The following is a 24,027-nucleotide window of genomic DNA, read 5'->3' as shown; positions in this document are numbered from 1 at the left end:
TGATTGCCCAGCAATGAGGTCAGTCAGGGAATCTGGGGTTCAGTCAGCAGGTTCCGGTGAATTTTTTTTTTTTCTTTTTCAGTAATACTCCTGGGCCCAGGCGTGAAAAAAAGAAGATGGGGGTGGGGTGGGGAGGTGGGCAGGGATCAACGACTCTGGTTTGGAAACTGAGCAGCAGGTAGGCAGGCAAGGGGACGGAATTGAGTAGTCTAGGCTGGGGAAGGAGTCAGATAAGACCAAAAGGGGTCCAGGGACTTGAGGCTAGAAAGGTGAGGACGTGGGAGAGGTGAGAGAGAGGTGGCTGTGCTCAAATACGGCAGCTCTGAATAATGGAAGCAGAGCCATTTCAAGCGATAAAAGCTACAAATGAGCTCCTGGGGAATGATGGAGTCGAAGGACACAGGAATTGAGGGCAGCTGCGAGGGATTGAAGTTAAATGACACAAATGTTGACATTAAAAGAAGCCTAGTATAGTGGAAACAAGTCTAGGCTGGGTTCTGGAGACCTGGGTTCTACTTGCAGTTCTACTAACTGTGCCCACTTTGGGGGAGTGACTGCCCTTCTCTGGGGTGGAATCAGAAGACTTCTCAGGGCCGTTTCTGCTCTAGACGGTAAGGATTTGGGGATAATAGGAAGGGACGTGTTGACGAGGACGATCCCTCCGTTGGGCAGCCCCTCTCCCCAGAGGAGCCCGGAACCTTTCTGCTGTGCTTTCTGCCCGGACGTGCCGGAGAGGAGACCGGAAGTCCTTTGCCGGCGGGTTCCGGGTTTCCTGGGCTACTACGATGGCGATGAGTTTCGAGTGGCCGTGGCAGTATCGCTTCCCGCCCTTCTTTACGTGAGGCTCAGACCCCGAGAAGCCCCGCTGGGCCTCCCTCCCCTCCCTAGGACCCCGGGCTCAGCACTGATGCTTCAAATGGGGAGGGGGAGAACGGATCCGGTCGCCGCCACCCTCAGTCCCTCACTTTCTCCCCCGAATGCGCCCCTGGCAAGTGCTGCCGCTCGCTCTCTCACTTCCTCTAATTCTGCGCCCCACCCGCTTCACCCGGCAGGTTGCAGCCGAACGTGGACACTCGGCAGAAGCAGCTGGCCGCCTGGTGCTCGCTAGTCCTGTCCTTCTGTCGCCTGCACAAACAGTCCAGCATGACGGTGATGGAAGCTCAGGAGAGCCCGCTCTTCAACAACGTGAAGCTACAGCGTATCCTCCCTCAGGCTCTTCCACACCCCCCACACATGCACTTCCCCACGTGCCCAGACCTCACACTCCTCTTCACCCACAGAAGGCAGGTTCCCACCCCAACTGGCCTTGGGAAAGAGCCAGACTGTGTAGCTGACATCCATTTTACCTCCAGCTCCAACCCAAATATAGCACCAAGCCCTCTTGTCCGCGGCAGTGATGAGTACCTAGGTGTCATTCAGATCTTAGAATTTCTGCCCTGAAGCCAAGTACCAAGTTTTTCCGACCTGAGCCTTTTTGACTCGTTGAAACTTTTGTCCTCTGTATGAGGCTCAAACTCTGGCATTACCTTTAGTAATTTTCTCTGCCTACTCTCCTTGTCCCAGGAAGTAAGGGTTGTTTTCTTTTGCTGCCTGATTCATCCCTAAAATATCTAGAGAATGGCTGGAGGAAGGAGAGATGACAGAGAGTGAGAAATGATAGTACCTTTCATTCTCTAAAGCTCTGACTTTTTTTTTTTTTTTTTTGCGGTACGCAGGCCTCTCACTGTTGTGGCCTCTCTCGTTGCGGAGCACAGGCTCCGGACGCGCAGGCTCAGCGGCCATGGCTCACGGGCGCAGCCGCTCCGCGGCACGTGGGATCTTCCCAGACTGGGGCACAAACCCGCGTCCCCTGCATCGGCAGGTGGACTCTCAACCACTGCGCCACCAGGGAAGCCCCTAAAGCTCTTCCTTTTAATTACACTAGTTTCTCTTTACCTTCCTCCCCCCAATATGCAGAAAATGCCAGTTTATATCCTGTTGGGGCACTGCACATCTATGTGTGTAGGTGGGAGAAGAAGGGTAGTTTGTAGCATAAGCCTGGCTCTGAGAAATTTTATCCCACCCAGTTCATTCCATTAATACCATTCCCTTAACCTTAAACCAGGGAAGCTGCCCGTGGAATCAATCCAGGTTGTATTAGAAGAACTGAGGAAGAAAGGTGGGTTCAGTTCCCCAGATTCCTTATTTTTCATCCTAGTTGGGTTTTCCTGAGGGCAGATTAGCACAAGTCTTTTCATTTTTTTTTTTAACCCTTCAGTGGCTTTTTTTTTTAATTAATTAATTTTTATTTTTGGCTGCGTTGAGTCTTTGTTGCTGCGCGCGGGCTTTGTCTAGTTGTGGCGAGCAGGGGCTACTCTTCATTGCGGTGTGCGGGCTTCTCATTGAGGTGGCTTCTCTTGTTGCAGAGCACGGGCTCTAGGTACGCGGGCTTCAGTGGTTGTGGCTCGCAGGCTTTGTTGCTCCACGGCATGTGGGATCTTCCCGGACCAGGTCTTGAACCCGTGTCCCCTGCATTGGCAGGCGGATTCTCAACCACTGTACCACCAGGGAAGCCCCCACAAATCTTTTCTTTTAAGAACTTTTTTTTTTTCTCTCCTGGCTTGGAGCCCAGAGTGTTCTGTACAGTAGCTCAATTCCCTGGGTTCTTTTCCCCCACTGGTATACAAAATTGAAATCTCTCCATCTGTGCCCCAAGACCTGAAGAGGAGAATGGATGCCTTGCAGTTAGTAATAGTAAAACAATCCTTGAATTTCTCTTTCTGAAAGCTGAGTCTCTTACACTCTCTTCCACCTTGGTTTTTGCCTCATTGTCTCTTCTTATAGCATGGTGCTTTCATAAGCATCTGTTTTGCAGGGAACCTCGAGTGGTTGGATAAAAACAAGTCTAGCTTCCTGATCATGTGGCGGAGGCCAGAAGAATGGGGGAAGCTCATCTATCAGTGGGTGAGACTATTCTGACGCAGTGACCCATGGCAAAGGAGAATGAATCTGTGCTCAGCAGATGCCTGGTGTTTTCAGATCCAGACTGAGCAGAGTGGGAGGGGGCAGAAAGAGGAAGGTCTTCCAGGCAAGCCTCTTTCAATGACTCAATTTCCCTGGCTGGAAAGAACTTTCCTTTTTTTGCCTGTAGGAGGCCAGAGGCTATGTGAGGCCATGTTTGGAGAATGCAGTACTGGAAACCACGAGTACTATTGTTGGCTGGAGCCTTTGGCCACAGGAGATAAATGGGGAAAGGAAGGGAAAAAAAACACAAAAACCTGGAGCCCCTCCCCCACTACATCCTTATGGGGCTGTCCACAATATAAATGAGACTTTCTGAACAGTGTGGGTGTGGGGACAGACTCTCTCCCCTGTCACCACTAGCCCTAAACATTCCCAAGGGAGAGAGGAGGGGAAGAAGCGCCAACAACCCAAATATAACAAACACACACCACCCATTCTTGAACAGGAAAACAACCAGAATGAGAGGTCACTCCTCAGACACGTGAAGGCCTGTGGTTTAGTGGTTCCGAGCGTGTGTGTACATGTATAAATATAGCACCTGTAGGGTTTGTGGGTTTTAGGCCACTCCTCTGCTGAGGTGACAGCTCTGGTTTGGGAACAAGTATCACTCCTGGGTCAGAGAGGTGGAGCTGGTGAGTTTACCTTCTCCCAGGAAATTCCTGGTTCTTATTCAGTCCCTGTTTTTTGTGTCCATAGGTTTCCAGGAGTGGCCAGAACAACTCCGTGTTCACCTTGTACGAACTGACCAATGGGGAAGACACAGAGGATGAGGGTAATGCTTTTTCCCTTTCTCCCCAGTTTTGTTATCTGAATCCTCCTCTGTCTAATTTTTGTTTACTTGACATTCAGATTTCCCATTTTTCTGCCTCTAAATTCCAAATACTAAATAATACAAAGGTTCTTAACCCATGTCCAAGATTTCCATAAACCATCTGAATTCACATGCAGAGAACCCACAGATTTTGTTTGTGGGGGTGTATGTGCATTTTTCTCAGCATAGAGTCCATATTATAAGATTTTGAAGGGCATCTGTGACCCATGAAAAGTTAAGAATTATTGGTAGAGATGCCGAATGAGGAACTAGGGCAGGAGATTAAGCCTGAAATTTCATTCCTTGCTGACCCAGGCTTTCTTTCACCCTTTATTCTTATAGAGGGCTCAAGATCTGTAGGTGTCAGCTGAAGGGATTGGGCCAACACTCCCATCCCCACCCCCTGCCCTTTAGAATACTATGGTTTCTGGCCAGACAAGGATTTGTATACTGTTTGATTTTTACATAGTGTAAATACTCTCTCAGCTCTTTTATCTCTGACTTCATATTCTGATCCCCAGGATCACCAAAAGTACCAATCTGAGCTGGGGAAAAAGGGGCACCTCCCCTTTCTGCCAGGCCTGGCTGCCCCAGCAGAGTTTACAGCTCTTGGCTTTCCCCCCACTTTCCTGCAGGCCTCTGCTTGCTACTCCCACCATCATGCCATGACTTCAGTGCTGCAGCCTTGCCCAGCCCACCGCTCAGGCCAGGCAAAGCTGGAAGCTTCCTCAGAAAGCAAGCTCCCTGACTCAAGAGCTGGGCCCCTGCAGGGGGTGAGGTGTGCAAGCCTGTTAGGGCTTGCCTCCTGCCTCTCACATCTCCCTGCAGTAGCTTGCCATATCTCCAGATACTCAGGGGGCCCTTGGCTCCCAGCCTTGTTCCTTTTCACTAGGAAAGGGCAGATATCTGTGCTGGACCTTAACAGTCTCCTGGCCAGAGGCATGGCTATACCTCTTTGTGTTAGAACAGGTCCTCCCAATGGGTACAGATGCAGTTAGGGTCAGCGTACAGTGACAAGGGACTTGACCTCCCTACACTTGATTGTCAGGGCCCCTTCTTTGTGGCCCACAAGGAAACGGTGTTACTCTTGTATATCAGACACTAGTGGGCGGGGGGGCGGTTAGTGCGAGGGTGTGTGGGGGTTGAGTCTGACAGAAGAAACAGGAAGGGGGAATAAGCATGAACTCCCATTTCATGTTGACTCAGGCTTTCTTCCACTCCTTACTCCTAAGGAATACCCAGGAAGGGTGGGTGGGGGCAGCTGTAGCAGTACAGCTGGCCTGGAAAGTTCTGTTTCCAGCTGGACTGCTCTTCTCAGAGGTCTTGAGCCCCAAGGAGCTGAGTGTCCCTGACTACCCATCTCTCCCTGTCCAGAGTTCCACGGGCTGGATGAGGCAACCCTACTGCGGGCTCTGCAGGCCCTACAGCAGGAGCACAAGGCCGAGATCATCACTGTCAGCGATGGCCGAGGTGTCAAGTTCTTCTAGCAGAAACCTGTCTCCCTTTACTTCTTACCTCCTACCCTTCCAGGGCTTTCAAAGGGAGACAGACCAAGTGTCCCCACAGATTGGATCCGTGACTCTACCAGACTCCAAAGGGCTGCAGTCCAGGGGTGGGTTTCCCACTTATCCCATGTGTCTGTCCCTGGGATAGGGTGAGGCTGAGGTGCCAGGGAGAAAAGATGTGCTGCTCCCTGCCTCACCTCCTCTCGTGAGCTGGGGTCTGTAAACCTAAACACAAACTTCATTTGTGTCACACACGTAAGTACATACACACATGCACCTGCACAAGCTTCTGTTTCTTCCCCCTCCCACCCCTTTAGCTGCTGCTGCCTCCTCTCTCATGCTGCTGGTGCTGGATCTTTCCTAGGGGATGGGCGAAGCCCTGGCTGCAGGCAGCCTTTCAGGCAATGTGAAGATAGGAGGCCCAGGAAGGGGCCTGGCAATGAGAGGTGGGGCCGGACACTGACTTATGATATTAAAAAGCTTAACCCTACTGCCTGCTGCTGAGGTTATTACTGGAGTGGGCAAAGGGAAGGCTGTGAAGTGTTAACATCCTGAGTGAATCCCAGCCTAGGGGAGGGGAGAGAATGCCTATGGCCTTTGAAAAGGTCCTCTCGTGCTGGCGGGCTCCAGCGAGCCTGTGGTTTTACATCTGCCGGGTGGGCTGTGCGGGGGAGTGCCGATGGCACACAGCTTGCGGACAGACTGCTTTCTGTCTCTAAAATGGAGTAGCTTAACGACTTCCCCCTCCCTCACCATCTCCCCGTGGAAGTCCTGAACTACTCTGAAGCCCCTCCCTCCATCCATCTGCTCTGGGTGGGGTAGCTGAGGCCAAGGGGAGCTGAGGGGGAGTAAACCGGATATGGACTTCGGTTTAGTAGAAACTTCGGCAAACAGACGGGGAGGAAGGAGAGCCCACAGAGCAAAAACAGCCACTCCGGCCAGGATGCGGTCAAGGTGGGGAGGTGGAGAGGATGGGTGACCTGGTCCTTGGTTTGGGGGAGGGGCTGGCTTTGGGGTGCACACACCCATCCCTGTGCAGCCCGGAGGGACTGGGAACTGCGACGTCGGAGAAAACCAGATCTTTCCATTGACCTCTGTATTGTCGGCCTGGGGCCATTCCGGACGATTAGGAGGGGGTGGCGCTACCTTATCTGGGTCGTGCAGGCTGGTGGTAGCCTCCTCCTCACCACCCCCCTTTCTAGGGCCGGGGAGCCGCGGTCACTTTTCATCTCCCTGTCCCAGTACCGTGTTCCCCCAGACAGGTTTGCGCACTCGTAGTGCGGGAGGACACGCCGCCGCCTCGCACCCGGCTCCGGCTTCGGAATGAGACTGAGAGCGGGTTCTCCGGGAGGCCAGGGGGAGGAGGGCCAGCGGCCGGGGGCGGGGCGGTGGCCGAGGTGAGGGGCTGCGCCACGGGCTCCACTGCGCTCGTGGTTCCGAGGGGGCGGCTCTGGGGGAGTAGGGCGTGTCGGGGGGCGTGTCGGGGCGTGGCTGCGGGGCAGGCGACCCTGGGCTGGGGCCCCAGTAGCTCAGGCGGAGCGCTGCGCACCCAGCCAGTACTTCTGTCAAGCCGCCGCCTCCGCAGCCGCCCGGCTTACCGCCCTGCGGCGCCCGGCCCTTCCTCATGCTGGCACCGCCGGCCCCAGAGACCGAGGTCCCTATGTCCCAGGCGGAGGCCGACCTGGCCCTGCGGCCCCCGCCGCCTCTCGCCGCGGCGGGGCCCCCCCGCCTCGGGCCCCCTCGCCGGGCGCGCCGCTTCTCCGGGAAGGCTGAGACCCGGCCGCGCTCCTCCCGTCTCAGCCGCCGCAGCTCAGTCGACTTGGGGCTGCTGAGCTCTTGGTCCCAGCCAGCCTCACCCGTTCCGGAGCCCCCTGCTCCTCCGGACTCCGCTGGTTCCGGCCCCGCAATGAGTCCACCGCCTAGCTCTGAAGAGCCCACTGAGGACACGTGGACCGCGGGCGCCCCGGTGAAGGCCGCAGACTCCGAGCGTCCGGAACTCGCGGGCTCTGCAGGAGGGTCGGGGCCCCGGGAACCGCCGAGGATCACCGAGGCGGCGGCCCGGGAGCGGCGGCGGGAGCAGGAGGAAAAGGAGGACACGGAGACTCAGGCTGTGGCAACGTCCCCGGACGGCCGATACCTCAAGTTTGACATCGAGATTGGACGTGGCTCGTTCAAGACGGTGTATCGAGGGCTGGACACCGATACCACGGTGGAGGTGGCCTGGTGTGAGCTGCAGGTGCGGCTGGGAGCCCCCTCGGTGACGCCACGGGATGGGAGGACCGTTTGGAGGTCTTGGGATGGGAGACCCAGGGGACAGCAGCAAGAGGGATGTATTTTTCCAGTCAAATATCCAGACACTCTTGTCCCCCTTGTTCTGATGATCCATGGACCTGGCTGATTCTGGGCTGCAGAAGGAGAAACTGAGGCAGGTGGTGTATGGTGGCTCCCCTATGGATTTAGACATTCTCACTTTACGGGCTCTGTACTCAACCCTGAGAGGTGGAAAATAGGATGGGAAATCGGGTAGGGAGCCAGTTCAGACCTGAGAGGTGGTTGGCCTCACCACTTTCCTGCAGTGGTTACCTACTATCTCTTCCCTTCCTCTCCCTTCCCCCTAAGTCCTGAGACCCTCAGTGTGACCCTGGTCCCCCTGCTCCCTCACCCTGGCTCTTTGCAGATTAGGAGGCTGGAATGATGGAGGCCAGCAGCTGAGGCAGGGTCCTCTCCACTTCCAGATGATTTAGGGCTATTGTGGCAGGATGGGGCCCTCCCACGCCCCTTCTGAAGCAGTCAGACTTCTGGACTTCTCCACAGCTGGGGGAGGGGAGACAGGGAGCTCCAGCCCTGGCCTGAGTCCAGTCCTGCCCCTCATCCCGCTGCCTACCTGAGCTCTCCTTTCTCAGATCTAAAGGTGCTGAACCCCATAGACTTTAGGGGTATGCTGATTTGAAGGACCTTCTTCCCATAGGGGAAAAACCCAGTTAAGTCTGAGCTAGCAGCTTTGGATTCAGACTGGGGGGACAGGGCCTGGGGGAAGGGTCCTCCCCTCCAGCCCTGGCACTGGGCTTGCCCCTTGCGCCTGCCAGTGCCGCGCCCCAGGCTCTAAGCCAGGCAAGGCAAGGCGGCCAAACTGGGGTGGGGGGGGGGTGGAGGAGGGAGATGGAGGAGGGAGATGGGGGAGGCGAGACAGCCATGGGGCAGGGGGCAGTCTCCTGGCACCTGGTCCTGGATCCTTTGTCTCTTACTCTGTACCTCCCTCTGCAGCCCTCCTGCCTCCTGCCTGGATCTAGCAGTTCCCAGTTTCTGAGGCCAATCCCCTTGCCGGCCCCAATTCTCTGCCTGCCGTCCGCCTGCTGCCCGCCTGCTGCCTGCCCGCTGCCAGCCCCTGGGCGTCCCCTCCCACCCTACGGCCGGCCTGGGCGGCTACAAAGGCGCTATTGACTTCAGGGCTCCTGGACAGGGCTGCATAAAAGCGCTTGTGTCCAGGCGGGGGTCCAGGGGGCGGCCCCAGGCCCATGGTGGGTGTGTCCTTGGAGCAGCCCAGGGGGGCACACTGGGAATTAGGCATCTACAGTCAGTGGACAAATGATCCCACCCACCCAGCCCCATCCGTTGGCTCCTACTCTCACTTCTCCCTCAGCCCTGCTCCATGTGCTCCCATCCCCTCTCTCCGTGGGGGTCCTGGGCCTGATGTGACTGTGACCCCCACCCCCTACCCCACAGACTCGGAAACTGTCTCGAGTGGAGCGGCAGCGATTCTCGGAGGAGGTGGAGATGCTCAAGGGGCTGCAGCACCCCAACATCGTCCGCTTCTACGACTCGTGGAAGTCGGTGCTGAGGGGCCAGGTTTGCATCGTGCTGGTCACCGAACTCATGACCTCGGGCACGCTCAAGACGTGAGCTCTGCGCCTGGTGGCGGGAGTTGGTGGGAGGACTGGTGGTGGGAGGTCTCCACGGCTTCTGGAGGAGCCCAGCCTCCTCAAACGCTACACGCAGGTCCCAAACCAGGCTCACTATCTCTCATCCTCCTCTCTTGAGAGTCTGGAGGCCTCAGCTGCCCCCTAAGGAGTCTTCCCCCATGCTGCCTCTCTCCTGTGCAAGCTATCCTATCTTCCTGCAGCCTGCAGAGATCTGGCACTGTCACTTCTCTCCTTAAAACCCTTTCGAGTTTTCCCACTGCCCTCAGGATAAAGTCCACACTCTCTAAGGAATGCTCACAAAGTCCTTATAGGATCCAGCCTGCGTTCCAGACAAACCAAATTCCCAGCAGCTCCTCGCGCCCTGGCCCATCACTTGCTGTCTCCGTGCCTTTGAGCACGGGTGTCTCTTCTACCTGGAAAGTCTTCATGCCTTCCCATTTTCACCCTTGAACGCCTGTTCATCCTTCAAGACTCAACATAAAAGTTATTTCCTCTCTGGAGCCCTCCCCCACGCCCGGGGCAGTTAGTTATCCCTTCTGGCACTTCCACAGCACCTTGGGGGCGGCCCTGTCTGTGCATTTACCGCCCGACCCCCGTTTTGTAACCTCCTGTCTACCTACCACACTCCCGACTGCGTTTCTGCTTGAGGACTGGCGCGGATCTAGGCTAGGAGAGGCTGGCAAAAGATGCGAAGGCGGGGGAGTGGGTGGGGCTACGGGGAACTTCCCAGTGGTGGTCTCCCTCCCCAGCCTATACGTCCCCCACCAAGACCGTGGCTATGCGCCCTCCCCCAGATACCTGAGGCGGTTCCGCGAGATGAAGCCGCGAGTCCTTCAGCGCTGGAGCCGCCAAATCCTTCGGGGGCTCCATTTCCTACACTCCCGGGTACCCCCCATCCTGCACCGGGATCTCAAGTGTGACAACGTCTTTATCACGGGCCCTACAGGCTCCGTTAAGATTGGAGACCTGGGCCTGGCCACGCTCAAACGCGCCTCCTTCGCCAAGAGCGTCATCGGTGCGTCCCTCCCGGGGGTCCTTGCCATTCTTGCCCTCCCCCATGTCAGGAGAGAGCCTGGGGACCCCCTCCCCCTAGCAGTGTCTTTCGGGATCCACGGAGGTAGAAGACCACAGGGAAGATGGGGAGACCTATGGCATTCCCTCTTCCCCACACCCCTCCCCCAATCCCCCACCCTCACACACACAGGACAGGGAGGGGTCGGTCACTTGCACTCCAGAGCTGCCTAGCCTCTTGTACACTCGAAGGGAGGGACGAAGCCATAAAGGAGGCACTGCAGCCTGACACCTGCTGTGGATCCTACAGGGACCCCGGAGTTCATGGCCCCGGAGATGTACGAGGAAAAATACGATGAGGCCGTGGACGTGTACGCGTTTGGCATGTGCATGCTGGAGATGGCTACCTCGGAGTACCCTTACTCTGAGTGCCAGAATGCCGCGCAAATCTACCGCAAGGTCACTTCGGTGAGAGGGGGCCGGGAGGAGAGGGAATTACAGGTCCCCTTTACACTTTTCCTGCTCCAGCCACCCCGCGGTCAGTGCCCTTTCCCTTAATGAAAACAGGCTGGACATAAAGACGCCCTGGTGAACACTGAAGGATATTGGATGCACCCAAAGCCCCTCCAATACAAGATATTTAGAATAATGTCGTGTGTAGCGCTCCCTAGAGCTTCCAATCGATGTGAAATCCTTCCTGCTGCCCCGCGGGGTGAGCAGGGCAAATGTTCTGCCCTGCGTTTTACAAATGAGGACACTGGCTCAGCGAGAGACTTGTTCAAGGTCACACTGTCGATACGTGGGGGGACTGGGATTTGAAATCACATCTTCTAGTAGCAGTCGCGGTGCTTTTGCGTCTGCACGCCCTGCTGCCTCGGGCAGGGGCGGGTGTGTCAAGCAGAGAGCTGGGGCGCAGAGGGCGGGAGGCCTCATGCAACCCCATTCCTCAGGGCACAAAGCCGAACAGCTTCTACAAAGTGAAGATGCCTGAGGTGAAGGAGATTATTGAAGGCTGCATCCGCACGGATAAGAACGAGAGGTGGGTGGAAGGGGCAGGATGGGGGTGGGGGCGGGCGGCGGTGGGGCTCGGCTCACGGTGGCGCCGCCCGCAGGTTCACCATCCAGGACCTTCTGGCTCACGCCTTCTTCCGCGAGGAGCGCGGCGTCCACGTGGAGCTGGCAGAGGAGGACGACGGAGAGAAGCCAGACCTCAAGCTCTGGCTGCGCATGGAGGACGCGCGGAGAGGGGGGCGCCGCCGGGACAACCAGGCCATTGAGTTCTTGTTCCAGCTGGGTCGGGACGCAGCCGAGGAGGTGGCGCAGGAGATGGTGAGCGGAGGACAGACTGCCTGCCCTGCGACTGGGCATGTGAGGGGCGTTTGGACGTCGACTGGAGGGGCCAGTGCCTCGCTGGAGGGGTGCCTGGGTGGTGGGAGGGGGGCTCAAGCCAGCCCTCTCGGCATCTCCCGCAAGGGTCACCCTGCAGCTCCGGACTTAACGCACCCCACTCGCATGCACACCTAGTGTTCTCCACAAGTTGGAGATTTCCTTTTCCAGCCTTGGGTCCTTCCACCTCCCTGTTTTACTTCCTACTGATCCGGGTTTCCTGAAATGCCCTTCTCTCCAGCTTATCTTCTTTTTCCTTTTTCATCCCCCATCCCCCCCATGTCTTTTTCTCGATCTTCCTTCATGCCCAGAACCATCCATTTCAGAAAGTCTGTCCCCTCTAGAGTCAAAATTAAATGCTTTTTTCCCACTTCAGCAGGTCCTCCATTACTGGAGAGGCCCCCATTGGTCTTGTTTTATACCAGGATACATTCCTGTCTTTCTCTTACACTAGACTATAAAGTCTTGGGGGCAGGGACTGTGTGTATTGGTTTTTCTATCCCTGAGGGTGCTTAGCACATGGTGGGAGCTTGTTAATCACCCACATCTGTACACAGCCTAGAGCCCTTTCCCATGCATTTGATGGTTGTTACCAACCCTGCATGGAGTGACATTATCCCGATTTATTGATGAGGAAATAAAAGCTCAGAGAGGTTGAATATCTTGTACAAGGTCCCAAGCAAGTTAAGGGCAGAACTGGCCCAGGTTGTTCAGATTTTAGGTCAGATCACCCTGCCCCACCGCCTTTACATGCCCAGCAAAGCTTGTTGTTGAAATGAATAAGGACATGATGAACAGAAGCTGGTGGACCAGGAGAGGCATATGTGGGAGACAGAGATGTGGGGCTGGTCTTGGAAGGCCTGAGGGGGGAAGGGAAAGAGTATGAAATTCTTGATAGAAAAATGCAGTTGAGGGCTTCCCTGGTGGCGCAGTGGTTGAGAGTCCGCCTGCCGATGCAGGGGACACGGGTTCGTGCCCCGGTCCGGGAAGATCCCACATGCTGCAGAGCGGCTGGGCCCGTGAGCCATGGCTGCTGAGCCTGCGCGTCCGGAGCCTGTGCTCCGCAGCGGGAGAGGCCACAACAGTGAGAGGCCCGCGTACTGCAAAAAAAAAAAAAAAAAAAAAAATGCAGTTGAAAGGGTGGGAAGCATCTCTTGGTGGGTCTGGGTCAGGAACCTGAGAATGTGTTTGAAATATGGCATAGGAGCGGGTCTCCGAAGCATAGCTCAAACCTGACCTGGGATTGGATCCTGATCCATTACATACAGAGGTTCTTGATCTTGACACTACTGACAGCTTTGTTTGGGAGACTGTACTGTGTGCATTGTAGGATATTGAGAAGAATCCCTAACATCTACTCAGTAGATGCCAGTGGTACCTCCCCCTAAGTGTGACAACTAACAATGTCTCCAGATATTGCCAAGTGTCTCCCAGCCCCCGAGAGCAATTGACTTACTGTATAACCATGAACTGGTCCCTTAGTTTACTTATTTCTAAAATGGGGCTGATAAGACCTACCTCAGAAGGTTGCTGGAAGGATTTAATGTTGACAATGTGAAGAGCTGCCAGTTAATGGACACAGTGGATAATCAATAAATGTTGGTTCCCTTTCTCCCATGTCCTGGAGGCCTCAAGAAGGTGTCATGATGGGTCCCTGCTGGGGGAGGGGGAATCTCATCTCAAACTGTGCTCCTCACCCTCCCAACTGCAGGTGGCCCTGGGTTTAGTGTGCGAAGCCGATTACCAGCCGGTGGCCCGTGCAGTGCGTGAACGGGTTGCTGCCATCCAGCGAAAGCGTGAGAAGCTGCGCAAAGCTAAGGAGTTGGCGGCCTTCCCCGCAGCGCCAGGGCCCCTACCAGCAGCTGTCCCCATGACTCCAGCCCCCTCCAGTGTCTTCCCCCCTGAACCCGAGGAGCCAGAGGCAGACCAGCACCAGCCCTTCCTCTTCCGCCATGCCAGCTACTCATCCACCACCTGTAAGTCACCTCTGACCTTGGGACCCAGGTCCCAGAACCTTTGGCCTCTGCCCCCTACCCAGAAGTTCAAGCCAACAGCATTGTCACTTACCCAGCCTTCCACATCCAGCCATAGCTCCTTCTGGGAAAGAACTCTGCCACAGCTCCAGGCCCCTCCTTCCTCAGGCAGCCTCCCTCCTTGGCCACCACTCCCCTTTATTTCCACTTTTTGATCCCCTCCCTCCCCACCAGCGGATTGCGAGACTGATGGCTACCTCAGCTCCTCCGGCTTCCTGGATGCCTCAGACCCTGCCCTTCAGCCCCCTAGGGGCGTGCCATCCTGCCCCGCTGAGTCCCATCTCTGCCTGCCCTCGGTGAGAGGGGGTCACATGGGGGGCTCCCAGCCATTCCAATCCTATGACCTATCTCCCGTACTGTAAAACCCAAACCCCTGACATGGCCCCATGTCCTTGGAAATCCACCCCTCTTGTCCTCTTCCTAATTCCCTCTGCCAAGTACCCCAGCACCCTTGACACCATCTCCCTGGAGTCCAACAATTTCCCTCCCCTGACCTCATGAACCCATATCCTATTTCAGGCTTTTGCCCTATCCATTCCACGTTCTGGCCCTGGCAATGACTTTTCCCCTGGAGACAGGTAAGTTCTGGTCTGAGTTGGGGTGTTAGGGTGAAATATATGGAGCTCTGGGCTCCCAGTGTCCACTCTGACACTCCTGTCTTCTCTTCCTTTTTTTTCCAGCTATGCCTCAGATGCAGCATCAGGCCTTAGTGACATGGGAGAAGGGATGGAACAGATGAGGAGACCCCCAGGGAAAAACCTCCGGCGCAGACCCCGATCCCGGCTTCGGGTCACAAGTGTAAGGAAGGGGCACAGGTGTTGGGGAATAAGCTACAGGGCCTGGAGGGAACTGTCCGAGGGATGGGGGAGGTTAGCCAGGAACGGGGAGAAGCCGTGTGCTACTGGTACCCAAGAGTCAGCCAGACATGTTTTTAATACAAGACTACGCTGGCAGAATCTGCCTCTCTCCAGTTCCAGTCTGGCCACCACCGTCATTTGGTTGGAGTGGGGCGGGGACACGTGATGAAGACAGAGAGCTTGACCTCCTCCCTCTGCTGACTTTTGACTCTGAAGGTCTCAGACCAGAATGACAGAGTGGTTGAGTGCCAGCTACAGACGCACAACAGCAAGATGGTGACCTTCCGATTTGATCTGGACGGGGACAGCCCGGAAGAGATTGCAGCTGCCATGGTGAGGGGGAGAGAGATGAAGACAGAGTCTTTGGATCTGGGACAAGAGTCTCCTTCCTGATGTCCCCTGTTGCTGAACTCCCCACCCCCACCCCATCCAACAGCAAAAGGGTTTTAAAGCTCGTTGGCCCTCAGCACAGTGACACTGAAGATATCTCTGCCCTTGTTTCGGGGGAGGTTTCTGTTTATCCAGTGAGGTTCGGATCCTCAGCTGGAGCAATTTGAGAGTAACATAGGGTATACATAAGTGCAGTGAAGTGCGTGCTAGACACGTGATACTGTGGCTGTAAGTAAAGGATGGGTTGGGGGCAGCAGGGGAAGAGGAAGGACTTATGTGAGGTCTTGACAGATGGGTCAGAATGGCAGTGAAGAGTGGAAAGGGCATGTCCAGTGGAGGTATGGCAAAGGAAAGTCATGGATATACGGAGTGCCTTGAAATATGGGGCTAGGAGGGCTTCATGAGGAGACTTTGTCATTGGAAGAGTTCCTGTAGGAAGCAACAAGGTCCTACTGTATAGCACAGAGAACTATATTCAATGTCCTGTAATAAACCATAATGGAAAAGAATATGAAAAAAAAAGAATGTGTATATATGTATAACTGAATCACTTTGCTGTACAGCAAAAATTAACACAACATTGTAAACCAACTATACTTCAATTTTTAAAAAATCCAAAAAGAAAAGGGTTCCTGTAGGAGAGTTGTGGAAGTGAGGTTGAGTCCAGATCACAGACAGTCTTAAGAGTTAGAGTGTAACATGGTGAGAGTAGGTTTTAAGAAGACTGTTCTGCTGTGGGATGTGGGAGAGGGTTGGGGGTAGGGAATCCAGTTGGCAGGTGGATACAAGAAGCCGGATGTGGTCCAAGGAGAGAATGGATTATGGGGGAGGAGGAAGAAAAGGGGTGAATCTGAGGGTATTTTGGGAAAATAAATTACTCTGTAATCCAGTAATCTATTGACACGGTACAGTGTACATAGTAGATGGTCAATAAATATTTGCTGAGTTGATATGAGAGGGAGTTAGGGAGAGGGGATATCAAGGGCGAGTTGTAGCTTAGAGGAACTAATGGCAATAGGCCATCAAAGGAGAGAGGAAGTTAGAAAATGAAAGTGGCTTGTTTTTTTTTTTAGGGATCATCATGAGCTTGAATGACAGAGACAGGCAAGATAAGATCCTCTATAGGAGAGAATACGGGGCTGGAGAGAGCGGTGGATCTGGGGGTCTCAGCAGAGTTGAGTGTGAGACAAGGTGGGCCTGCAAAGCCTGAGGCGTAGAGGTTTGTCTTAGTGGATACCCCCAGTTGTGGAATGGGGGGGTGGGGATAGGTCATCGAAGGACAGAGATGGAGCCTGAGAGGTAGGAGGAGCTCCAGAAGATGTTACTAAAAACTGAGTAAGGAGATTGTTTCAAGGAGGCATAGGGTGAAGCCTGAGGCAAGACCACACTGGCTTTTGTCAGGAGGAGGTCTTTGTGGGAGACCGGTTTCAGTGGAGTGGGGGCAGTGGATGCCAGCCTCTGGGATGAAAGAGGGAAGGGAATGGAAGAAACGTCAGACTTCAGGAACTCTCTCTAAAGCTTCTCCTCCATCATGTCATTCAGCTTGTGTCGGGGACAGAGACAAACTATCACCTGGCGTGCAGGCTTATCAACTTCTGTCAAGCCACTCAACCCTTCAAGAATCTTTCCTCCAGCCACACTGGTTTCTGAATGGTCCTCTGAAGAGGCTTGGGTGCCTTTCAGCTTCTGGCTCCATCTCCTCGGGGGTCTCGCCCTGGGAGCTTTCTCTACTGGGCTTTCAAGCCCCACTCAGATCCCACACAGCCAAAGGGACCCTGTCCCTGAACCCAGGGTCCATGGCCCTCTTTTCTCTCCTTCCCAGCCCACCCTCCACTCCTCTGCTGCAGAATTCTCCTGAGACTTAGATCTCCTCTTGTTGCTTTTTTGCCCCCGAATCTGTAGAGGCTACCCGTGGTTACAGAGTAATGTCCAAGCTCTGGAGCACAGCCTTTAAAATTCACAGCACTCTCAGCTATACTCCAGTCTTCGCTATTTTGTGAATGTGCTGGGCCCTTTTTGAATGTGCTGTGAAGGTGCTGTGCCCTCTCCTGCCTCAGAACAGCATGGAACAGAGGAAAGGGTGGACTTTCACATAAGACCTGAGTTCAGACTTCAGCTCTGTTATCTACTAATTTGGCAAACTTGGGCAAGTTTCTTAACCTCTCTGAACTTCATCAATAAAACGCAGGGGATAATACTTATTTTGCAAAGATGTTCTGATGTAATATATAATCTATGAGAAGTGATACAGCATGTACAAGAGGTGAAATGATGATAAAAGTATGGGAAGTGTCCACACATGGTAGGTCCTCAATAAAGGGTTGGTTTTCTTACTCATCCTTCAAGCCTCAGCTGTGGAGCCATCCCAGCTTCCCCCTATCCCCTGAGGTGGTATGAACTGCTTTCTTCTTAGAATGGATTTTTAAAAATTGTGTTAAAAAACACATAACATAAAATGTACCATCTTAACCGTTTTCAAGTATACAGTTCAGTAGTGTTAAGTATATTCACACTGTTGGGCAACAGATCTCTGGAACCTTTTTATCTTGCAAATCTGAATCTCTGCCCGTGAAACAGCAGCTTTCCCTTTCCCCTTCCAGGAATAGCATTTTTATCTCTATGCCAATCAAAAACGCCTTACCTGCCATGGGCTGACTTGCAGTCTATTGAGTTACGTATGTGTGTGTGTCTTCTTCTAGACTTTGGGCTTCTTCAGGACCAGGACCTTGTTTCATACTTCCCTGTTCCTTCAAAGAACCTAGCAAGTGCTTGGCACATAGTATATGCTCAGTAAGCATTTGCGGACTTGAATGTTAACATTTACCATTTATTGCCTTATTTTTACTTAACTTTGTGGGGCTGTGTGTGTATGTGGATCTGTGGGGGCATACTTTATAAGCCCTATGAGAGGAGGAATTGTGTCCAAAAGCCTGTGAGGCAACAGTGTAAAAAACTCAGACTTTGGCTTTAGACAGGTCTGGGTGCAAATCCCCTGATCTTGGGCAGACTGAGCATTGGTTAGCATAGCTCTAAAGTGGCGGTGTTAATGTAGACCCCAGAAAGCTGTCGTTGGTGTTAAATGTGATAAGATATGTAAAGATCTGGTATATACATGCATGCTGTGAATGTTACCTCCTTTTCTCTAAGCTGTATTTCTCCTTATGCCACACAGTGCCTGGCACACAATGGATGCTTACTAAATACTTGTTTTAGGGTGGTGGTGAGCACAAGCGTGGGGTGAAGGGTTGGTTTTTAAAGACTGGGGCCGGGAGAGAGGGATGAGTGGGATAACTGAGCCCTCCTTCCCCTTCCTACTGACTCTCGCCAGGTGTATAACGAGTTCATTCTGCCCTCGGAGCGAGCTGGATTCCTGAACCGGATTCGGGAGATTATCCAGCGAGTGGAGACCCTGTTGAAGAGAGATACTGGCCCTGTGGAGGCTGCTGAAGACCCCCTGGGCCCCCAGGTCAGACCCCTCTGGGCACCTCCAGGGGGAAGGGACTCTGCTCCAGGTTTCATTACTCTCTGCCCTTACCAGTCCCCTTGGATCTAACTTGTCTTCATCTCTGGGACCCCAAAACAATAGCTCTTCCCCCATTTGAAATCTGATGAAAGCCACAGACTCTTGTTCTAGAAAAATGTGTTCAATGCATACTTTTTTTTTTTTTTTTTTTTTTTTTTGCGGTACACAGGCCTCTCACTGTTGTGGCCTCTTCCGCTGCAGAGCACAGGCTCCGGACGCGCAGGCTCAGCGGCCATGGCTCACGGGCCTAGCCGCTCCGCGGCATGTGGGATCTTCCCGGACTGGTGCACGAACCCGTGTCCCCTGCATCGGCAGGCGGACTCTCAACCACTGCGCCACCAGGGAAGCCCCAGTGCATCCTTTTAACTCATTATTTTGAAACAATTTCAGACTTACAGAGGGGACTTCCCTGGTGGTCCAGTGGTTAAGACTCCACACCTCCAATGCAGGGGGCGCGGGTTTGATCCCTGGTTGGGGAACTAAGATTCCCACATGCCTTGCGCTGCGGCCAAAAATAAATAAATAAAATTTCAGACTTACAGAGAAGTTGCAAAAATTGAACAAAGAATTCTTAGATACTCTGCCTAGATTTGCCAATTGTGTTTTGCCACATGAGCTTTACCATTCTCTCTTCCTCTCTCCCCTATCTGTGTGTGTGCATGCATTTTTGGGGGGAACCATTTAAGTAAGTTGCAGACATCATGCCCCTTTACCACTACATATTTCTCAAATACAGTTTTTTTAAAATATTTATTTATTTGGCTGCACCAGTCTTAGTTGTGGCACACGGGATCTTCGTTGTAGCATGCAGGATCTTTAGTTGTGGCATGCGGGATCCTAGTTGCGGCATGCGGGATCTAGTTCCCTGACCAGGGATCAAACCCGGGCCCCCTTCATTGGGAGCGTGGAATCTTAACCACTGGACCACCAGGGAAGTCCCTCAAATACACTTTTGAACCCCTTGAAACTCATCTGTGGACTCCTAGAGGTTCATGAGTCCTAAGACTCAGCTCTTCCCACTGTGACATTTCTCGCTCTCAGGAGGAGCCAGCACCATTGCCTGCCCTCCCAGGGTACACCCCAGACCCATCCAGTGGTATGTACTACATTCTGTCCCTACTCATCCCAACCCCTGGGGTTGCTCCTGGGAAGGGCATAGGGAATGGAGGATGGGAATCTCAACATCCGCTCCCTGCCCAGCAGAGTTCCAGAGCAGCACCCTAGAGCAGAGGAGCTGGGCAGCCTTCTCCACCTCCCCATCCTCTCCTGGAACCCCCTCGTCTCCTGGAAACCCCTTTTCTCCTGGATCCCCTGCTTTCCCAAGTCCCATCTTCCCCATCACTTCTCCCCCATGTCACCCCAGCTCCTCCTCATTCTCTCCAGTTTCTCCCCAGGTCTCCTCAAATCTCTCTCCACACCCCCCCAGCTCCCCACTTCCATTCTCCCCCAGTGCATCCCAGTTTCCAGTCCCATCTGCTCAGTTTCCACTGAATTCTCTCCTCCCCAGCTGTTCCCAGGTTACTCTTGCTCCTCCCTCCTTTCCGCCCTGTCCCTCTGCTTCTCCCGTCCCCTCCACCACAGCAGCCCCTCTGCTCTCTCTGGCTAGTGCGTTCTCACTGGCTGTGATGACTGTGGCTCAGTCCCTGCTGTCCCCCTGCCCTGGGCTCCTTTCCCAGCCCCCGCCAGCTCCTCCTGGTCCCCTGCCCAGCCTGCCCCCTCCAGCTCCCCTTGCTCCCTGTGGCCAGGAGAGGCCTTCACCCCTGACATCTGAGATGGAGAGTGAGGTGAGTAGGAACCAAGAGGGATGATTGCGGGGTGTGTGTGTGGGGTCCATTCCGGATCATTCCTCTACTCATGGATCCACACTTTTTAGGCCTCTCCAAATCTTGGTTGGCCACTCCTGGGTGAAGCCAGACTGGCTCCCATCTCTGAAGGTGAGGCCTCTGACCACTGACCTTCCCCTGCCCGTTATCCTCAGTCACTTTTTTTTTTTTAATAAATAAATAAATTTATTTATTTATTTATGGCTGCGTTGGGTCCTCGTTGCTGCGCACAGGCTTTTCTCTAGCTGCGTCGAGCGGGGGCTACTCTTCGTTATGGCGCACGGGCTTATTGCAGTGGCTTCCCTTGTTGCGGAGCACGGGCTCTAGGCGCACAGGCTTCAGTAGTTGTGGCGCGCAGGCTCGGCAGTTGTGGCTCGTGGGCTCCAGAACACAGGCTCAGTAGTTGTGGTGCACGGGCTCAGTTGCTCCGTGGCACGTGGGATCTTCCCAGACCAGGACTTGAACCCATGTCCCCTGCATTGGCAGGCGGCGGATTCTTAACCACTGCGCCACCAGGGAAGTCCCTCAGTCACTTTATATCCTGCCACTGATGTCTCTTCCTTCTTCCATGACTCCTTCCTTGTCTCACTACAGAGGGAAAGCCCCAGCTTGTTGGGCGCTTCCAAGTGACTTCATCCAAGGAACCAGCTGAGCCTCTTCCCCTGCCACCGACATCCCCTACTCTCTCTGGCTCCCTGAAGCCTCCAACCCCTCAGCTGACCTCGGAGAGCTCAGACACGGAGGATAGTGCTGGAGGCGGGCCAGAGGCCAGGGAGGCTCTGGCTGAAAGTGACCGTGCAGCCGAGGGCCTGGGGGCTGGAGCCGAAGAGGAAGGGGACGATGGGAAGGAACCCCGAGTGGGGGGCAGCCCTCCACCCCTGAGCCATCCCAGCCCAGTGTGGATGAACTACTCCTACAGCAGTCTGTGTCTGAGCAGTGAGGAGTCAGAGAGCAGTGGGGAGGATGAGGAATTCTGGGCTGAGCTGCGGAGTCTTCGGCAGAAGTGAGTCTGGGGAGGATGGAGGTCAAGAGGTGGACTTGGGAGAGCAAAGTGTTCGGCTGGCCCTCTCACGCTCCTGATGTGTCTTCAGGCACCTGTCAGAGGTGGAGGCACTACAGACACTACAGAAGCAGGAAATTGAGGACTTGTACAGCAGGCTCGGGAAGCAGCCCCCGCCGGGGATTGTGGCCCCTGCCGCTATGCTGTCTAGCCGCCAGCGCCGCCTCTCCAAGGGCAGCTTCCCCACCTCCCGGCGCAATAGCCTGCAGCGCTCTGAGCCCCTGGGCCCTGGTGAGACAGCAGTTGCCCCACTCCCATCTTTCTGAAGACCTGTCCCTAGTGATCTTTCTTTCAGGCCCTGGGGGTCTGCCCCTTAGTCTGGGGGGGACTAGCCCCCTCTCCCCATGGCCCCTTCCCTCACTCAGTGCTCTCCCTCCCCATCCTGCACCCAGGCATCATACGAAGGAACTCCCTGAGTGGCAGCAGCACCGGCTCCCAGGAGCAGCGGGCGAGCAAGGGGGTGACATTCGCCAGGGATGTTGGCAGGATGGTGAGGGCGGGCCCAAGGGAGGGAGAGCCCAGGGAATGATAACTGGCTGCAGCTTCACCCTCCTCCCACCCTGGAGGTTTCTTCAGTTCTTTTTCTTTTCCCTCCAGTGAATTCCGAACAGAAGCCATGTGTCTCATCCACACCAGGGCCCACCGTGGAGCTTGTGCTCTCAGAATCTGCTGACCAGCACTACTCTGCAAGGAAGACCTCAACCCTGAGGGAGTAGGAGGCCCCAGGGGCCTGGAGAGTGCCGTTCCATTATAGGGAAGAGCCAAACACGTGGGAACTGTTTGCTGTGTGTAGAAGGCATAAATTCTGCAGCCTACCATCCTCATCCCTGCCACCTCTCCAGCCAAGAGTGAACCACTAAGCAGTCCCACCCGAGCCCGGATGCTTCTACAAGGCACACTCCCAGCTGGGCAGGAGGAGGGGGTGTTCTCACACCAGAATTAGTAGCAGCCAATAAAAATGCTGGAACCTAGAACCTGGTGAATTTGTATGTCGGGCCTTAGGAACTGGGGACAAAGCTTTACAGGGTAAGGCAGGGGAGGATTTACAAGGAATTCCCGTTTCACAACGGGAGGCAGGGGTGAAGCCCAGCCTTATGGCTTCCTGCCAGCAGTTCATGAGGAAACTGCAAGGTCAGTAATCCACCTGACCAAGCTAAGAGTCCACCCAGACCCCACCTTAGGCCTACACAAGCAGACCCCAGTGGAAGTTAAAAGAATGAAAGCTGCTTGTCCCTCATCCTTCATCTCTCTCTCTCTCTCTCTCTCTATGGGAAAAGGCAGTAAAGTTGGAGTAGTGTGTTCCTCAGGGTAGAGGACAGAAGAGTGAGTGACCTTCCTTCCCCCCAAGACCTGGTTCAGTCTCAAACAGCCCAGTGACCCACCACGATCTCTCCCTTAAATCAGGTGGAAAGATCTCATGGAAAAAGCAATTCTAGTTAAACATTTACGGCTCCCTGGGGCCATGCCACAGCTGCAGCTACTGCCTGTGGAGCGTTCCAGCATGAAGTGTCAGCCCCAACACACTCATTGGACTCCGAGAGAGATGACTCAGTTTATTGTTCTCAACCTGACCCCATTTTTCCCACTTTAGGCTCCAACACTGCACAGAGCTGCCACCCTCACCCCCATTAAGAGCCCACCTCTCGTCCTCCACCCTCCCAGCCAGACCCTGAAGGGGATAAACCACAAAGTCAGAAAGCTTGGGAAAAGCCAAGGTCAGACACCTCAAACAAGGAAACAAACTAGGAAAAGGAGTCAGTGGCCACACACAGTGAGTGCAAGGTGGGCATGTTCCCTTGACAATGGCCAAATGCACAAACCCGTGGTTACTTGGGCTCTATCATCGTCCAAAGTTAGTAAGAAGGAAAGCAATGCTGTGAGCAGGCTTCCATTTCTACAGGGTCGTGGGGCATCAGCCATCATGTGAAGGGACTCCAGCAGGTTGGAGATGCAGGATGCCCGTCTGGATCAGTGTCCTGATGCCCTTTCCTGAGCTCGGGCTCGAGCAGCTTTGGCCTCATCTTCTAGCTCATCCAGGAAACGCTCCTGGGACACCGAGTATAAGGTGTAACCATCTGGGGAGGTGGGTTCAGGAAACCACGTGGAAAATGCACATTCCCTTTTCCCAGACTTGCTCAACCACCCTTGTTGATCTCTCATCCTCCCAAATCAGTGATTCGATCTTCTGCCCTCTGCTCTTCTGAGCCCTGACCCTGATTCCGTTATCATTAATAAATTATATTAAAAGAACACCTTTAAAATGACAAAGTAAGGTACACTTAAACAGCTTGGCTCAGCGTTATAAGTAGCCAAGACTTTCACAGCTCGGGCTCTTTCTGCCACCCCCACATTGCCCTCCTACACGCCTCTGCTGCCTTTCTCCTGCCCCCAAATGCGGTCTTCCTGAGTCTACAGTACAGACGGATACAAATTGCTAACACCAGGGCCCCAATGCTCAGGCCGGTCACGATGTTCCGGGTCCGCCGCTGTGGCAGCATCTTCTGCCACTGGGCGAGCTGCACCTGCCGCATGAAATGTAGTTGCGCAGGAGTCAGTTTGTCCCGCGCCGGGTCGATGCGCTGAGCCAGGGGGCCCTTTCCGCTCTTAGCATCCAGAGGGTCTCCAGCTCCCGGCGCCGCCATGTTGCCGCTCCGCCCTCCGCAGTTCCCGGGGCGCGGGACTTGCTGGGAATAGCAGTCCATGGC

At 54.4% G+C, this 24,027-nt stretch overlaps 3 protein-coding genes across 3 annotated transcripts; 2 read left to right on the top strand and 1 right to left on the bottom strand.

Moving 5' to 3' along the window:
• The first annotated feature begins 709 nt into the window (after window positions 1-709).
• Window positions 710-5,809, top strand: VPS25 (vacuolar protein sorting 25 homolog). Its single transcript, XM_004282837.3, has 6 exons — window positions 710-838; window positions 1,053-1,198; window positions 2,105-2,158; window positions 2,855-2,943; window positions 3,700-3,775; window positions 5,189-5,809. Exons 1-6 carry the CDS (start codon window positions 786-788, stop codon window positions 5,299-5,301), a joined length of 531 nt encoding a protein of 176 aa, XP_004282885.1. The 5' UTR covers window positions 710-785; the 3' UTR covers window positions 5,302-5,809.
• A 129-nt stretch (window positions 5,810-5,938) lies between these two features.
• On the top strand, window positions 5,939-22,042 carry WNK4 (WNK lysine deficient protein kinase 4). The gene is made up of 18 exons (XM_049701692.1): window positions 5,939-7,555; window positions 9,043-9,215; window positions 10,034-10,254; window positions 10,561-10,718; window positions 11,201-11,289; window positions 11,363-11,579; window positions 13,348-13,612; window positions 13,844-13,965; window positions 14,189-14,247; window positions 14,350-14,467; window positions 14,743-14,859; window positions 18,245-18,382; window positions 19,481-19,535; window positions 19,640-20,223; window positions 20,313-20,373; window positions 20,857-21,265; window positions 21,354-21,553; window positions 21,715-22,042. Exons 1-18 carry the CDS (start codon window positions 6,944-6,946, stop codon window positions 21,849-21,851), a joined length of 3,735 nt encoding a protein of 1,244 aa, XP_049557649.1. The 5' UTR covers window positions 5,939-6,943; the 3' UTR covers window positions 21,852-22,042.
• Window positions 22,043-22,860: 818 nt separating this feature from the next.
• LOC101287185 (cytochrome c oxidase assembly factor 3 homolog, mitochondrial) lies at window positions 22,861-23,997 on the bottom strand. The gene is made up of 2 exons (XM_004282839.3): window positions 23,751-23,997; window positions 22,861-23,397 (listed from the first exon to the last, which is right to left on the bottom strand). The coding sequence occupies exons 1-2, from the start codon at window positions 23,962-23,964 to the stop codon at window positions 23,291-23,293; spliced, it is 321 nt and encodes a 106-aa protein (XP_004282887.1). The 5' UTR covers window positions 23,965-23,997; the 3' UTR covers window positions 22,861-23,290.
• Window positions 23,998-24,027: the final 30 nt, after the last annotated feature.

The sequence above is a fragment of the Orcinus orca genome, chromosome 19, assembly GCF_937001465.1.
Source record: "Orcinus orca chromosome 19, mOrcOrc1.1, whole genome shotgun sequence".
Lineage (NCBI taxonomy): Eukaryota > Metazoa > Chordata > Mammalia > Artiodactyla > Delphinidae > Orcinus > Orcinus orca.
The sequence above is the reverse complement of the archived record's forward strand: the minus strand, read 5'-3'. Positions and strand labels throughout refer to the sequence as shown.